The sequence below is a fragment of the Phyllobates terribilis genome, unplaced genomic scaffold (assembly GCF_046119375.1).
Source record: "Phyllobates terribilis strain yellow unplaced genomic scaffold, ASM4611937v1 Scaffold_2__4_contigs__length_985480577, whole genome shotgun sequence".
NCBI classification, from domain to species: Eukaryota; Metazoa; Chordata; class Amphibia; order Anura; family Dendrobatidae; genus Phyllobates; species Phyllobates terribilis.
In genome coordinates this window covers 84,018,917-84,039,742 of record NW_027362762.1, presented here as the reverse complement: position 1 = coordinate 84,039,742, position 20,826 = coordinate 84,018,917, and the positions used below count along the sequence as shown (strand labels likewise).

At 51.1% G+C, this 20,826-nt stretch overlaps 1 protein-coding gene across 1 annotated transcript in view; it reads left to right on the top strand.

Annotated features, from left to right (window-relative positions):
* The window catches only part of PIWIL4 (piwi like RNA-mediated gene silencing 4), a 165,726-nt gene that overhangs the window by 74,241 nt on the left and 70,659 nt on the right, over positions 1-20,826 (top strand). The window contains exons 5-7 of the mRNA XM_073669723.1: positions 16,723-16,840; positions 17,567-17,678; positions 17,948-18,132. Of these exons, the coding sequence (XP_073525824.1) occupies positions 16,723-16,840; positions 17,567-17,678; positions 17,948-18,132 (415 nt within the window). The remainder of the gene's footprint in view (positions 1-16,722; positions 16,841-17,566; positions 17,679-17,947; positions 18,133-20,826) is intronic.

Genomic DNA, 20,826 nt, shown 5'->3' with positions numbered 1-20,826 from the left:
GCTGCATCCACCATACATGGAGCGAGGATTATACACACACACCCTGCATCTACCATACATGGAGCGAGGATCATACACACACACCCTGCATCTACCATACATTGAGCGAGGATAATACACACACCCTGCATCCACCATACATGGAGCGGGGATCATACACACACACACCCTGCATCCACCATAGATGGAGCGGGGATCATACACACACACACCCTGCATCCCCCATACATGGAGCGGGGATTGTACACGCACCCTGCATCCCCCATACACGGAGTGGGGATGATACACACACACCCTGCATCTACAATACTTGGAGCGAGGATCATACACACACACCCTGCATCCACCATACATTGAGCGGGGATCATACACACACACCCTGCATCCACCATACATGGAGCGGGAATCATACACACTCACCCTGCATCCACCATACATGGAGCGGGGATCATACACACACACCCTGCATCTCTCATACATTGAGCGGGGATTTACACACAGACCCTCCATCCCCCATAAATGGAGCGGGGATCATACACACCCTGCATCCCCCATAAATGGTAGCGGGGATCATACACACACACCCTGCATCCCCCATACATGGAGCGAGTATTATACACACACACCCTGCATCCCCCATACATGGAGCGGGGATCATACACACACCCTCCATCCACCATACATGGATCGGGGATCATACACACACACCCTGTATCCACCATACATGGAGCGGGAATCATACACACACACCCTGCATCCCCCATATATGGAATTGGGATCATACACACACACCCTGCATCCACCATACATGGAGTGGGGATCACACACACACCCTGCATCCCCCATACACGGAGCGAGGATCATACACACACACCCTGCATCCACCATACATGGAGTGGGGATCATACACACACACCCTGCATCCCCCATACATGGAGTAGGGATCATACACAACCTGCATCCCCCATACATGGAGCGGGGATCATACACACACACACCCTGCATCCACCCTACATGGAGGGAGATCATACACACACACCCTGTATCCACCATACATGGAGCGGGGATCATACACACACATTCTGCATCCAACATACATGGAGCGGGGATCATACACACACACCCTGCATCCACAATACATGGAGCGAGGATTATACACACACACCCTGCATCCACCATACATGGAGCGGGAATCATACACACACACCCTGCATCCACCATACATGGAGCGAGGATTATACACACACACCCTGCATCCACCATAAATGGAGCGGGGATCATACACACACATTCTGCATCCAACATACATGGAGCGGGGATCATACACACACACCCTGCATCCACCATACATGGAGCGGGGATCATACACACACACCCTGCATCCACCATACATGGATCGAGGATTATACACACACACCCTGCATCCATCATACATGGAGCGGGGATCATACATACACACCCTGCATCCACCATAAATGGAGCGGGGATCATACACACACCCTGCATCCATCATACATGGAGCGGGGATCATACACACAACACCCTGCATCCACCATACATGGATCGAGGATTATACACACACACCCTGCATCCATCATACATGGAGCGGGGATCATACACACACACCCTGCATCCACCATACATGGATCGAGGATTATACACACACACCCTGCATCCATCATACATGGAGCGGGGATCATACATACACACCCTGCATCCACCATAAATGGAGCGGGGATCATACACACACCCTGCATCCATCATACATGGAGCGGGGATCATACACACAACACCCTGCATCCACCATACATGGATCGAGGATTATACACACACACCCTGCATCCACCATAAATGGAGCGGGGATCATACACACACACCCTGCATCCACCATACATGGATCGAGGATTATACACACACACCCTGCATCCATCATACATGGAGCGGGGATCATACATACACACCCTGCATCCACCATAAATGGAGCGGGGATCATACACACACACCCTGCATCCACCATACATGGATCGAGGATTATACACACACACCCTGAATCCATCATACATGGAGCGGGGATCATACATACACACCCTGCATCCACCATAAATGGAGCAGGGATCATACACACACCCTGCATCCCCCATACATGGAGTGGGGATCATACATACACACCCTTCATCTACCATACTTGGAGCGAGGATCATACACACACACCCTGCATCCACCATACATGGAGTGGGATGATACACACACACGCTGCATCCCCCATACATGGAACCGGGATCATACACACCCTGCATCTCCTATACATGTAGCGGGGATCATACACACACCCTTCATCTACCATACATGGAGCGGGGATCATACACACACACCCTGCATCCACCATACATGGAGTGGGGATCATACACACACACCCTGCATCCCCCATACATTCAGCGGGGATTATACACACACACCCTGCATCCCCCATAAATGGAGCGGGGATCATACACACACCCTCCATCCACCATACATGGATCGGGGATCATACACACACACCCTGTATCCACCATACATGGAGCGGGAATCATACACACACACCCTGCATCCCCCATATATGGAATTGGGATCATACACACACACCCTGCATCCACCATACATGGAGTGGGGATCACACACACACCCTGCATCCCCCATACACGGAGCGAGGATCATACACACACACCCTGCATCCACCATACATGGAGTGGGGATCATACACACACACCCTGCATCCCCCATACATGGAGTAGGGATCATACACAACCTGCATCCCCCATACATGGAGCGAGGATCATACACACACACCCTGCATCCACCATACATTGAGCGGGGATCATACACACACACCCTGCATCCACCATACATTGAGCGGGAATCATACACACACACTCTGCATCCACCATACATGGAGCGGGGATCATACACACACACCCTGCATCCACCATACATGGAGCGGGAATCATACACACACACCCTGCATCCACCATACATAGAGTGGGGATCATACACACACACCCTGCATCCCCCATAAATGGAGCGGGGATGATACACACACACCCTGCATCCCCCATAAATGGAGCGGGGATCATACACACACACCCTGCATCCCCCATAAATGGAGCGGGGATCATACACACACCCTCCATCCACCATACATGGAGCGGGGATCATACACACACACCCTCCATCCACCATACATGGAGCGGGGGTCATACACACACACTCTGCATCCACCATACATGGAGCGGGGATTATACACGCACACCCTGCATCTACCATACATGGAGCGAGGATCATACACACACACCCTGCATCTACCATACATTGAGCGAGGATAATACACACACCCTGCATCCACCATACATGGAGCGGGGATCATACACACACCCTGCATCCACCATACATGGAGCGGGAATCATACACACACACCCTGCATCCATCATACATGGAGCGAGGAACATACACACACACCCTGCATCCACCATACATGGAGCGAGGATCATACACACACACCCTGCATCTACCATACATGGAGCGAGGATCATACACACACACCCTGCATCTACCATACATGGAGCGAGGATCATACACACAACACCCTGCTTCCCCCATACATGGAGCGAGGAACATTCACACACACCCTGCATCCACCATAAATGGATCGGGGATCATACACACACCCTGCATCCACCATGCATGGAGCGGCGATCATACACACACCCTGCATCCCCCATACATGGAGCGGGGATCATACACACACCCTGCATCGCCCATACATGGATCGGGGATCATACACACACCCTGCATCCCCCATTCATGGAGCGGGGATCATACACACACCGTGCATCCCCCATACATGGAGTGGGGATCATACACACAACACCCTGCATCCCCCATACATGGAGCGGGGATCCTACACACACACCCTGCATCCACCATACATGGAGCGGGGATCCTGCACACACACCCTGCATCCACCATACATGGAGCGAGGATCATACACACACACCCTGCATCCACCATACATGGAGCGGGAATCATACACACACACCCTGCATCCCCCATACATTCATCGGGGATTATACACACACACCCTGCATCCCCCATAAATGGAGCGGGGATCATACACACACACCCTGCATCCCCCATAAATGGAGCGGGGATCATACACACACCCTCCATCCACCATACATGGAGCGGGGATCATACACACACACCCTCCATCCACCATACATGGAGCGGGGATCATACACACACACCCTGCATCCACCATGCATGGAGCGGGAATCATACACACACACTCTGCATCCACCATACATGGAGCGGGGATCATACACACACACCCTGCATCCACCATACATGGAGCGGGAGTCATACACACACACCCTGCATCCACCATACATGGAATTGGGATCATACACACCCTGCATCTCCTATACATGTAGCGGGGATCATACACACACCCTTCATCTACCATACATGGAGCGGGGATCATACACACACACCCTGCATCCACCATACATGGAGTGGGGATCATACACACACACTCTGCATCCACCATATATGGAGCGGGGATCATACACACACACCCTGCATCCACCATACATGGAGCGGAAATCATACACACACACCCTCCATCCACCATACATGGAGCGGGGATCATACACACACACCCTGCATCCACCATACATGGAATTGGGATCATACACACACCCTTCATCTACCATACATGGAGCGGGGATCATACACACACACCCTCCATCCACCATACATGGAGCGGGGATCATGCTCACACCCTGCATCCCCCATACATGGAGCGGGGATCATACACACACCCTGCATCGCCCATACATGGAGCGGGGATCATACACACAACACCCTGCATCCACCATACATGGAGCGGGGATCATACACACACACCCTGCATCCACCATACATGGAGCTGGGATCATACACACACCCTGCATCCCCCATACATGGAGCGGGGATCATACACACACCCTGCATCGCCCATACATGGAGCGGGGATCATACGCACACCCTGCATCCCCCATACATGGAGCGGGGATCATACACACACCCTGCATCTCCCATACATGGAGCTGGGATCATACACACAACACCCTGCATCCCCCATACATGGAGCGGGGATCATACACACAACACCCTGCATCCACCATACATGGAGCGGGGATCATACACACAGACCTTGCATCCACCATACATGGAGTGGGGATCATACACACACACCTTGCATCCACCATACATGGAGTGGGGATCATACACACACCCTGCATCCACCATACATGGAGCGGGGATCATACACACACACACCCTGCTTCCACCTTAGATGGAGCGGGGATCATACACACACACACCCTGCATCCCCCATACATGGAGCGGGGATCGTACACACACCCTGCATCCCCCATACACGGAGTGGGGATCATACACACACACCCTGCATCTACAATACTTGGAGCGAGTATCATACACACACACCCTGCATCCACCATACATGGAGCGGGGATCATACACACACACCCTGCATCCACCATACATGGAGCGGGGATCATACACACACACACCCTGCATCTCTCATACATTGAGCGGGGATTTACACACACACCCTGCATCCCCCATACATTGAGCGGGGATTATACACACAGACCCTGCATCCCCCATAAATAGAGCGGGGATCATACACACCCTGCATCCCCCATAAATGGTAGCGGGGATCATACACACACACCCTGCATCCCCCATACATGGAGCGAGTATTATACACACACACCCTGCATCCCCCATACATGGAGCGGGGATCATACAAACACACCCTGCATCCCCCATACATGAAGCTGGGATCATACACACACACCCTGCATCTACCATACATGGAGGGAGATCATACACACTCACCCTGCATCCACCATACATGGAGCGGGGATCATACACACACATTCTGCATCCAACATACATGGAGCGGGGATCATACACACACACCCTGCATCCACCATACATGGAGCGGAAATCATACACACACACACCCTGCATCCACCATACATGGAGCAGGGATCATACACACACCCTTCATCCCCCATACATGGAGTGGGGATCATACATACACACCCTGCATCTACCATACTTGGAGCGAGGATCATACACACACACCCTGCATCCACCATACATGGAGTGGGGATGATACACACACACCCTGCATCCCCCATACATGGAACCGGGATCATACACACCCTGCATCTCCTATACATGTAGCGGGGATCATACACACACCCTTCATCTACCATACATGGAGCGGGTATCATACATACACACCCTGCATCCACCATACATGGAGTGGGGATCATACACACACACCCTACATCCCCCATACATTCAGCGGGGATTATACACACACACACTGCATCCCCCATAAATGGAGCGGGGATCATACACACACCCTCCATACACCATACATGGAGCGGGAATCATACACACACACCCTGCATCCCCCATATATGGAATTGGGATCATACACACACACCCTGCATCCACCATACATGGAGTGGGGATCACACACACACCCTGCATCCCCCATACACGGAGCGGGGTTCATACACACGCACCCTGCATTTACCATACTTGGAGCGAGGATCATACATACACACCCTGCATCCACCATACATGGAGTGGGGATCATACACACACACCCTGCATCCCCCATACATGGAGCAGGGATCATACACAACCTGCATCCCCCATACATGGAGCGAGGATCATACACACACACCCTGCATCCACCATACATTGAGCGGGGATCATACACACACACCCTGCATCCACCATACATGGAGCGGGAATCATACACACACACTCTGCATCCACCATCCATGGAGCGGGGATCATACACACACACCCTGCATCCACCATACATGGAGCGGGAATCATAAACACACACCCTGCAACCACCATACATGGAGTGGGGATCATACACACACACCCTGCATCCCCCATACATTCAGCGGGGATGATACACACACACCCTGCATCCCCCATGAATGGAGCGGGGATCATACACACACACCCTGCATCCCCCATACATGGAGCTGGGATCATACACACACCCTGCATCCACCATACATGGAGCGGGGATCATACACACACACCCTGCATCCATCATACATGGAGCGGGGATCATACATACACACCCTGCATCCACCATACATGGAGTGGGGATCATGCACACACACCCTGCATCCACCATACATGGAATTGGGATCATACACACACACCCTGCATCCACCATACATGGAGCGGGGATCATACACACACACCCTGCATCCACCATACATGGAGCGGAGATCATACACACACACCCTGCATCCACCATACATGGAGCGGGGATCATACACACACACCCTCCATCCACCATACATGGAGCGGAGATCATACACACACACCCTGCATCCCCCATACATGGAGCGAGGATCATACACACACACCCTCCATCCACCATACATGGAGCGGGGATCATACACACACACCCTCCATCCACCATACATGGAGCGGAGATCATACACACACACCCTTCATCCACCATACATGGAGCGGGCATCATACACACACACCCTCCATCCACCATACATGGAGCGGGGATCATACACACACACCCTGCATCCACCATACATGGAGCGGAGATCATACACACACACCCTGCATCCACCATACATGGAGCGGGCATCATACACACACACCCTGCATCCACCATACATGGTGCGGGGATCATACATACTCACACTGCATCCCCCATACATGGAGCGGGGATCATACACACCCTGCTTCCACCATACATGGAGCGGGGATCATACACACACACCCTGCATCCACCATACATGGAGCGGGGATCATACACACACACCCTGCATCCACAATACATGGAGCGGGGATCATACACACACAAACCCTGCATCCCCCATACATGGAGCGGGAATCATATACACACACCCTGCATCTACAATACTTGGAGCGAGGATCATACACACACACCCTGCATCCACCATACATTGAGCGGGGATCATACACACACACCCTCATTCACCATACATGGTGCGGGGATCATACACACACACCCTGCATCCACCATACATGGATTGGGGATCATACACACACCCTGCATCCACCATACATGGAGTGGGGATCATACACACAGACCCTGCATCCCCCTTACATGGAGCGGGGATCATACACACACACCCTGCATCCCCCATACATGGAGCGGGGATCCTACACACACACCCTGCATCCCCCATATATGAATCGGGGATCATACACACACACCCTGCATCTACAATACTTGGAGCGAGGATCATACACACACCCTGTATCCACCATACATGGAGCGAGGATCATACACACACACCCTGCATCCACCATACATGGAGCGAGGATCATACACACACACCCTTCATCCACCATACATGGAGCGGGGATTATACACACACACCCTGCATCTACCATACATGGAGCGGGGATCATACACACACACCCTGCATCTACAATACTTGGAGTGAGGATCATACACACACACCCTGCATCCACCATACATGGAGCGGGGATTATACACACACACCCTGCATCCACCATACATGGAGCGGGGATCATACGCACACCCTGCATCCACCATACATGGAGCGAGGATCATACACACACACCCTGCATCCACCATACATGGAGCGAGGATCATACACACACACCCTGCATCCACCATACATGGAGCCAGGATCATACACACACACCCTGCATCCACCATACATGGAGTGAGGATCATACACACACACCCTGCATCCACCATACATGGAGCGGAGATCATACACACACACCCTGCATCCACCATACATGGAGCGGGGATCATACACACACACCCTGCATACACCATATATGGAGCGGGGATCATACACACACACCCTGCATCCACCATACATGGAGCGTGGATCATACATACTCACACTGCATCCACCATACATGGAGCGGGGATCATACACACACACCCTGCATCCACCATACATGGAGCGGGGATGATACACACACACCCTGCATCCACCATACATGGAGCGGGGATCATACACACACACCCTGCATCCCCCATACATGGAGCTGGAATCATACACACACACCCTGCATCTACAATACTTGGAGCGAGGATCATACACACATACCCTACATCCACCATACATGGAGCTGGAATCATACACACACACCCTGCATCTACAATACTTGGAGCGAGGATCATACACACACACCCTGCATCCACCATACATGGAGCGGGGATCATACACACACACCCTGCATTCACCATACATGGAGCCGGGATCATACAGACACATACTGCATTCACCATACATGGATCGGGGATCATACACACACCCTGCATCCACCATACATGGAATTGGGATCATACACACACACCCTGCTTCCACCATACATGGAGCGGGGATCATACACACACACCCTGCATCCACCATACATGGAGCGGAGATCATACACACACACCCTGCATCCACCATACATGGAGCGGGGATCATACACACACACCCTCCATCCACCATACATGGAGCGGAGATCATACACACACACCCTGCATCCACCATACATGGAGCGGGGATCATACACACACACCCTGCATCCACCATACATGGAGCGGAGATCATACACACACACCCTGCATCCACCATACATGTAGCGTGGATCATACACACACACCCTCCATCCACCATACATGGTGCGGGGATCATACACACACACCCTGCATCCACCATACATGGAGCGTGGATCATACACACAGACCCTGCATCCCCCTTACATGGAGCGGGGATCATACACACACACCCTGCATCCCCCATACATGGAGCGGGGATCCTACACACACACCCTGCATCCCCCATACATGGAGGGGGATCATACACACACACACACCCTGCATCCCCCATACATGGAGTGGGGATCATACACACACACCCTGCATCCCCCATACATTGAGCAGGGATCATACACACAAACACCCTGCATCCCCCATATATGAATCGGGGATCATACACACACACCCTGCATCTACAATACTTGGAGCGAGGATCATACACACACCCTGTATCCACCATACATGGAGCGAGGATCATACACGCACACCCTGCATCCACCATACATGGAGCGAGGATCATACACACACACCCTTCATCCACCATACATGGAGCGTGGATTATACACACACACCCTGCATCCACCATACATGGAGCGGGGATTATACACACACACCCTGCATCTACCATACATGCAGCGGGGATCATACAAACACACACACCCTGCATCGACCTTACATGGATCGGGGATCATACACACACACCCTGCATCCACCATACATGAATCGGGGATCATACACACACACCCTGCATCTACCATACTTGGAGTGAGGATCATACACACACACCCTGCATCCACCATACATGGAGCGGGGATCATACGCACACCCTGCATCCACCATACATGGAGCGAGGATCATACACACACACCCTGCATCCACCATACATGGAGCGAGGATCATACACACACACCCTGCATCCACCATACATGGAGCCAGGATCATGCACACACACCCTGCATCCACCATACATGGAGCGGGGATCATACACACACACCCTGCATCCCCTATACATGGAGCTGGGATCATACACACACACACTGCATCCGCCATCCATGGAGCGGGGATCATATACACACACCCTGCATCCACCATACATGGAGCGGAGATCATACACACACACCCTGCATCCACCATACATGGAGCGGGGATCATACACACACCCTGCATACACCATACATGGAGCGGGGATCATACACACTCACACCCTGCATCCACCATACATGGAGCGTGGATCATACATACTCACACGGCATCCCCCATACATGGAGCGGGGATCATACACACACACCCTGCATCCACCATACATGGAGCGGGGATCATACACACATACCCTGCATCCACCATACATGGAGCGGGGATCATACACACACACCCTGCATCCACCATACATGGAGCTGGAATCATACACACACACCCTGCATCTACAATACTTGGAGCGAGGATCATACACACACACCCTGCATTCACCATACATGGAGTGGGGATCATACACACACACCCTGCATTCACCATACATGGAGCGGGGATCATACATACACACCCTGCATCCACCATACATGGAGTAGGGATCATACATACACACCCTGCATCCCCCATACATGGAGGGGGATCATACACACACACCCTGCATCCCCCATACATGGAGTGGGGATCATACACACACACCCTGCGTCCCCCATACATTGAGCAGGGATCATACACACAAACACCCTGCATCCCCCATATATGAATCGGAGATCATACACACACACCCTGCATCTACAATACTTGGAGCGGGGATCATACACACACACCCTGCATCCACCATACATGGAGTAGGGATCATACATACACACCCTGCATCCACCATACATGGAGTGGGGATTATACACACACACCCTGCATCCACCATACATGGAGCGCTGATCATACACACATACCCTGCATCCACCATACATGGGGCGGGGATTATACACACACACCCTGCATCCACCATACATGGAGCGGGGATTATACACACACACCCTGCATCCACCATACATCTAGCGGGGATCATACACACACACCCTGCATCCACCATATATGGAGCGGGGATTATACACACACACCCTGCATCTACCATACATGGAGCGGGGATCATACACCCACACCCTGCATCCACCATACATGGATCGGGGATCATACACCCACACCCTGCATCCACCATACATGGATCGGGGATCATACACCCACACCCTGCATCCACCATACATGGAGCGGGGATCATACACACACACCCTGCATCCCCCATATATGAATCGGGGATCATACACCCACACCCTGCATCTACAATACTTGGAGTGAGGATCATACACACACACCCTGCATCCACCATACATGGAGCAGGGATCATACGCACACTCTGCATCCACCATACATGGAGCGAGGATCATACACACACACCCTGCATCCACCATACATGGAGCCGGGATCATACACACAGCCTGCATCCACCGTACATTGAGCAGGGATTATACACACACACCCTGCATCCCCCATACATGGAGCGGGGATCATACACACCCTGCATCCCCTATACATGGAGCGGGTATCATACACACACACCCTGCATCTACCATACATGGAGCGGGGATCATACACACACACCCTGCATCCACCATACATGGATCGGGGATCATACACCCACACCCTGCATCCACCATACATGGAGCGGGGATCATAAACACACACCCTGCATCCCCCATATATGAATCGGGGATCATACACCCACACCCTGCATCTACAATACTTGGAGTGAGGATCATACACACACACCCTGCATCCACCATACATGGAGCAGGGATCATACGCACACTCTGCATCCACCATACATGGAGCGAGGATCATACACACACACCCTGCATCCACCATACATGGAGCCGGGATCATACACACAGCCTGCATCCACCATACATTGAGCAGGGATTATACACACACACCCTGCATCCCCCATACATGGAGCGGGGATCATACACACCCTGCATCCCCTATACATGGAGCGGGTATCATACACCCACACCCTGCATCCACCATACATGGAGCGGGGATCATACACACACACCCTGCATCCCCCATATATGAATCGGGGATCATACACCCACACCCTGCATCTACAATACTTGGAGTGAGGATCATACACACACACCCTGCATCCACCATACATGGAGCAGGGATCATACGCACACTCTGCATCCACCATACATGGAGCGAGGATCATACACACACACCCTGCATCCACCATACATGGAGCCGGGATCATACACACAGCCTGCATCCACCATACATTGAGCAGGGATTATACACACACACCCTGCATCCACCATACATGGAGCGGGGATTATACACACACACCCTGCATCTACCATACATGGAGCGGGGATCATACACACACACACACACCCTGCATCCACCATACATGGATCGGGGATCATACACCCACACCCTGCATCCACCATACATGGAGCAGGGATCATACACACACACCCTGCATCCCCCATATATGAATCAGGGATCATACACACACACCCTGCATCTACAATACTTGGAGTGAGGATCATACACACACACCCTGCATCCACCATACATGGAGCGGGGATCATACACACACACCCTGCATCCCCCATAAATGGAGCTGGGATTATACACACACACCCTGCATCCACCATACATGGAGCGGGGATCATACACACACACCCTGCATCCACCATACATGGAGCGGGGATTATACACACACACCCTGCATCTACCATACATGGAGCGGGGATCATACACACACACACACACCCTGCATCCACCATACATGGATCGGGGATCATACACCCACACCCTGCATCCACCATACATGGAGCAGGGATCATACACACACACCCTGCATCCCCCATATATGAATCAGGGATCATACACACACACCCTGCATCTACAATACTTGGAGTGAGGATCATACACACACACCCTGCATCCACCATACATGGAGCGGGGATCATACACACACACCCTGCATCCACCATACATGGAGCGGGGATTATACACACACACCCTGCATCCACCATACATGGAGCGAGGATCATACACACACACCCTGCATCCACCATACATGGAGCCGGGATCGTACACACAGCCTGCATCCACCATACATGGAGCGAGGATCATACACACACACCCTGCATCCACCATACATTGAGCTGGGATTATACACACACACCCTGCATCCCCCATACATGGAGCTGGGATTATACACACACACCCTGCATCCACCATACATGGAGCGGGGATCATACACACACACCCTGCATCCACCATACATGGAGCGGGGATTATACACACACACCCTGCATCTACCATACATGGAGCGGGGATCATACACACACACACACACCCTGCATCCACCATACATGGATCGGGGATCATACACCCACACCCTGCATCCACCATACATGGAGCGGGGATCATACACACACACCCTGCATTCCCCATATATGAATCAGGGATCATACACACACACCCTGCATCCACCATACATGGAGCGGGGATCACACACACACCCTGCATCTACAATACTTGGAGTGAGGATCATACACACACACCCTGCATCCTCCATACATGGAGCGGGGATCATACGCACACTCTGCATCCACCATACATGGAGCGGGGATCATACACACCCTGCATCCACCATACATGGATCGGGGATCATACACCCACACCCTGCATCCACCATACATGGAGCGGGGATCATACACATACACACACACCCTGCATCCCCCGTGTATGAATCAGGGATCATACACACACACCCTGCATCTACAATACTTGGAGTGAGGATCATACACACACACCCTGCATCCACCATACATGGAGTGGGGATCATACACACACACCCTGCATCCCCGATACATGGAGCGAGGATCATACACACAGCCTGCATCCCCCATATATGAATCAGGGATCATACACACAACACCCTGCATCTACAATACTTGGAGTGAGGATCATACACACACACCCTGCATCCACCATACATGGAGTGGGGATCATACACACACACCCTGCATCCCCGATACATGGAGCGAGGATCATACACACAGCCTGCATCCCCCATATATGAATCAGGGATCATACACACAACACCCTGCATCTACAATACTTGGAGTGAGGATCATACACACACACCCTGCATCCCCCATACATGGAGCGGGGATCATACACACACACTCTGCATCCACCATACATGGAGCGAGGATCATACGCACACTCTGCATCCACCATACATGGAGCGGGGATCATACACACCCTGCATCCACCATACATGGATCGGGGATCATACACCCACACCCTGCATCCACCATACATGGAGCGGGGATCATACACATACACACACACCCTGCATCCCCCATATATGAATCAGGGATCATACACACACACCCTGCATCTACAATACTTGGAGTGAGGATCATACACACACACCCTGCATCCCCCATACATGGAGCGGGGATCATACACACACACTCTGCATCTACCATACATGGAGCGAGGATCATACACACACACCCTGCATCCACCATACATGGAGTGGGGATCATACACACACACCCTGCATCCCCGATACATGGAGCGAGGATCATACACACAGCCTGCATCCCCCATATATGAATCAGGGATCATACACACAACACCCTGCATCTACAATACTTGGAGTGAGGATCATACACACACACCCTGCATCCACCATACATGGAGTGGGGATCATACACACACACCCTGCATCCCCGATACATGGAGCGAGGATCATACACACAGCCTGCATCCCCCATATATGAATCAGGGATCATACACACAACACCCTGCATCTACAATACTTGGAGCGGGGATCATACACACACACTCTGCATCCACCATACATGGAGCGAGGATCATACGCACACTCTGCATCCACCATACATGGAGCGGGGATCATACACACCCTGCATCCACCATACATGGATCGGGGATCATACACCCACACCCTGCATCCACCATACATGGAGCGGGGATCATACACATACACACACACCCTGCATCCCCCATATATGAATCAGGGATCATACACACACACCCTGCATCTACAATACTTGGAGTGAGGATCATACACACACACCCTGCATCCCCCATACATGGAGCGGGGATCATACACACACACTCTGCATCTACCATACATGGAGCGAGGATCATACACACACACCCTGCATCCACCATACATGGAGTGGGGATCATACACACACACCCTGCATCCCCGATACATGGAGCGAGGATCATACACACAGCCTGCATCCCCCATATATGAATCAGGGATCATTCACACAACACCCTGCATCTACAATACTTGGAGTGAGGATCATACACACACACCCTGCATCCCCCATACATGGAGCGGGGATCATACACACACACTCTGCATCCACCATACATGGAGCGAGGATCATACACACACACTCTGCATCCCCCATACATGGAGCGGGGATTATACACGCACCCTGCATCCCCCATACATGGAGCGGGGATCATACACACACACTCTGCATCCCCCATACATGGAGCGGGGATCATACACACAACACCCTGCATCCACCATACATGGAGCGAGGATCATACACACACACTCTGCATCCCCCATACATGGAGCGGGGATTATACACGCACCCTGCATCCCCCATACATGGAGCGGGGATCATACTCACACCCTGTACGTGGTGATGATGATGGCGCAGGGCACGCTAGGAGGCGGGAAGTAATTTTGTCAGAATCAGTCTGCAGCGTGCGGACAGCTGGGTGATTTTTACTTGATGGTTTCCACCAGTAGGCGGGAGGATGAGTGTGATAAAGGATGGATCTCATATGTATTTGTACAGCATCGTTATCTGTTCCTGGAGCACAGTCTTACCATAGATATGTCAGACATTGCCGTGCAGACCTTGTTTTATGGTGCCAATTTCTTCCCTTTTCTGCACTATCACTAGGGCTGTCGAGCCGCGCACTTACGGACAACCGCCTGATGAGAGACCTGTCGGGGGTAACACAATTAAACCCGGAGACCAGGCAGATGAGGCTGCAGAGTCTGGTAGACAACATTCAGGAGTAATTCATTCTTCTTGCTTTTCACTTGTTTCCATTACAGGAATCCTATAAAAAAAATAACCTCCGATAAAATATTGATTGAGGCTTAGTTCGTCATGTATATTCCTTATCTATGGCTGGGGAGAATGAGGACCGGGGATATTGTGCTAAGTAAATCATTTCCTATTGATTAAGTGTATACAGAGAGTATTCCTGCCAACCCTTCACTGTACATTAAATATGTAAAGGGTGCGAAGATCCGGGACATTGTACGAAAGGGAAACCTGTATGTTATCTCCCTTATTATGCTAAAAGGGCATCTAAATCCGCATCTACACTGGGGGGAAATAAGTATTTGATACGCTGCTGATTTTCCCACCAAAGAATGGAGAGGTCTGTAATTTTTATCATAGGTACACTTCACCTGTGAGAGACAGAATCTACAAATAAAAAACAGAACATCACCGATGGCATGTCCCTGATACATTCCCCTCATTCATTTATCTGTTTATACACTTGATTTATTGGTTCCCCCCAGTGAGAAGCATGCCCGCCGTACTCAGCAAACCTCTTATGAGTTGGCACCGGAACAGCATATATATTTAATGATATGAGCAGATCCTGTTTCTTGCCACCTTCCTTTACTTTGGTTTTGCCAGAAAGGAAGGCCGGTCGGTGACAGAAGTAACAATGTGCATTATTAATGTGCTGATTATTCTTTTTTTTTTTTTTTTTCTTTTTTCACAGAAATCGGGAGGCGAGCGCAGAACTGGCAAAATGGGGTCTGTCCCTGGAGAGGCAGCTGTCTGTCACCGGACGCGTGGTGCCACCTGAAAAGATTTGCTTGAGGGATAATTTTGTAAGTGCCTGAAACGGTAACATAGGTTTTGCAGCACAAAAAAAATAAAGCCTTTAATCGCACACCTCTTCAGGATACATGGGAAAGTATTCAGAAACCTGGCCTTATTTTCACTACAAGAATTGTCCTCCGTGACTTCTTGCCCTCCTAAGTGCTAAAAACCCTGAAGGAACCCCTGATGGAGATGTGGACCGAGCGTAATGGCCCTGTACAGAAATAAAAATATTCTCTTAAATTCTTATAGCATTGATGAGATATTCCTCTTCCAGTTGCAACCTGATTCTGCTGCCGACTGGTCCCGGGATTCCCGGAGCGGGAGAATGATCTACGCCAAGCCTCTGACCAAGTGGATCCTGCTATTCGGTCACCGCAGTGCGGATGTGGCCGAGAAGCTGACTCACTGTCTGATGAAAGCGGGCGAGGGGATGGGCTTCCCTGTCGAATACCCCAAAATGTAAGACATATTTTATATTGGCACATGTGTTTTTAACCCGATGAGTTTTGTTTTTTATCAAAAGTTCATACATCCAATGATGGCCTCCTGTATTATACTCCAGAGCTGCACTCACTATTCTGCTGGTGGAGTCACTGTGTACATACATTACATTACTGATCCTGAGTTACTTCCTGTAGATCTTTTATTATAAAAATGAAAAACATAACAATAATAATAACAGAAACATAACAAAATTAATAACCAGAAAATAAACAATGTAATGAACTGGTCCAGCCGCTCCCTCTCTCCTCACACACATATTATACATATATACAGAATAACAACTACTTACACTGTGACATCTGGTCCGGTTACCAAACAAATAATAACAATATAATAAACAATAACCGACAAATTATATACAAACTAATATATACATTCTTTTTTTTTATTTTTTTTTAAATAAATAAAATAAAATAAATACTAACTATACAAATATATACAAGACAAAACAAAACACCCCACACTCAAGCCCACCAGTCCCTCCCCGGCACTGACCTGAGAGCTGGTCCTGCGCCTCATGCCTCAGTCCATGTCCAACGTCCATAGGACGGATCAGGCAGTGCCAGTTTTTCACCCAAATAACCAGTGTCCCACAAGATGAACCCACCTCCCCCCTTTTCCCTCCACCCAACCTAACACCTACACCCAAACCCATATATACAATATATACAGAAACAAACAATACAATAACCACAACTGACAAAGCCCAAGTTCGGCGCCTGCAGCCCTACATCACTGTCTACTGATCAAAAACAAAAATCTATGGTGTCAGCAGCAGCCCACCACCAGGAGAGGAGATGACCAGACTAGGGCACACTAAAAGAAAAGCCCCTCCAGAGGAGAGCGGCCCTCCGTGTACCCAGTCTCTCATACTCCAGAGAACGCACCTTCACCAGGTCACCGAGTATGGTCCTAAACACATCGTCCACTGGGAGGATTTTCCGCTGCGTCGATACTAAGCACCGTGCGTTCCACGTGTGATACCTAACCACTGCGCTAACTAGAAATAAGGTGCAGCGGTCCCGACCACCCAGGTCCCCGAATGCTCCATAGGCCCATTCCGCATAAGAGAGACTGGCCAGCCGGGGCCAGCCAATGGAGGCGCCCACCCTGTTGTACACCTCTGTGTTAAAGGGACAACGAAGCAGGAAGTGGTCCATGCTTTCAAGCATGGTGCCACAATGCTCCCGAGGACAGTTCCTGTCCTCAGAGCTCCTACACTTCAGATTGTCCCTCACACACAGTTTCCCATGGAAGCAACGCCAAGCCAAGTCCCAAACCTTCGAGGGGATCCTGATAGAATTCAAAAGATGCAGACCCACCCCAAGATCCCGACTTGGGCAATCCCTGAGCGCCAGAGGCCTCTGAAAATGGGTCAACAGAACCCTTTTGTCAAGGAGCTTCCTTGGCAGAGTCCTGACCTCCCACATTCCCAGACCCCACCGGCGAATTACCTTCAGAACCACTTTAGCGTAAGCCGGGAGATGTCCATGCGGTGTGCGGAGATCCTTCACTTGCCCTCCTATCTCCCATTCCTGGAAGAAAGGCTGAAACCATCCCTTACAGGAGAATACCCACGGAGGAGCCCTCTCTTTCCAGAGGTTTGCAATATTGATCTTAATGAAGGTATTCACAAGGAATACCACAGGGTTGACCATACCCAACCCTCCTAGTCTCCTCGTACGGTAAGTAACCTCCCTCTTGACCAGGTTCAGTCTATTCCCCCATAACAGTTGAAAGAACAAACTGTAGACCCTAGTCCAGAGAGGCTCCGGCAAGATGCACACACTGCCCAGATAGATCAGCAAAGGGAGCAGGTAAGTTTTGATCAGGTTTACCCTTTCCCTTAGGGTCAAAGACCAACCCTTCCATTGGTTCACCTTCTGAGTGGCAATCTCTAGCCTGCTGTCCCAATTTTGTATGGGGTAATCCCCCTGGCCAAATTCGATGCCAAGAACTTTTGCAGAGACTTTGGGTTCTGGAAGGGTGTCCGGGAGATCAAAACCAGGATCTCCTCTTCCCAACCAGAGACTCTCACACTTATCCCGGTTGATCTTAGACCCGGATGCCTCCGAGTAGCGATTTACCTCTGACATCAGCCATTCTGCCTCCCCATCAGAGGAAACAAAAACGGTGACGTCATCGGCATACGCCACCACTCTCAGAGTGGCTTCCGGTGCTGCCCGGTCCTTCCCGATCCCAGCCAACGGTCCACGCTCCACCCTCCTAAGAAGCGGGTCAATCGCAAACACGTACAGCAGCGGGTTCAAGGGACAACCCTGGCGAACACCACACCCAACCTCAAAAGAGCTGCCAATCCAACCGTTCACAAGCGGGAAACTCTCTGCCCCAGCGTACAAGGTCTTAAGCCAATCAACGAACCCCCCCGGCAGGCCATACCTCAGAAGGACAGACCAGAGGTACTCATGATTAACCCGATCAAACGCTTTTGCCTGGTCCAATGACAGCATTTACCCTTCCAGTGGCCAGCCCTACCCTGCTCCACCGCCTCTCGGACACAAAGTACAGCACTAATTGTACTGCGGCCCGGAACAGAGCAATGCTGGGCTCCCGAAAGGAGTCGGGGCACAAATTTCACCAGCCGATTAAATAGCACCTTTGCCAAAACCTTCCTGTCTGGATTGAGAA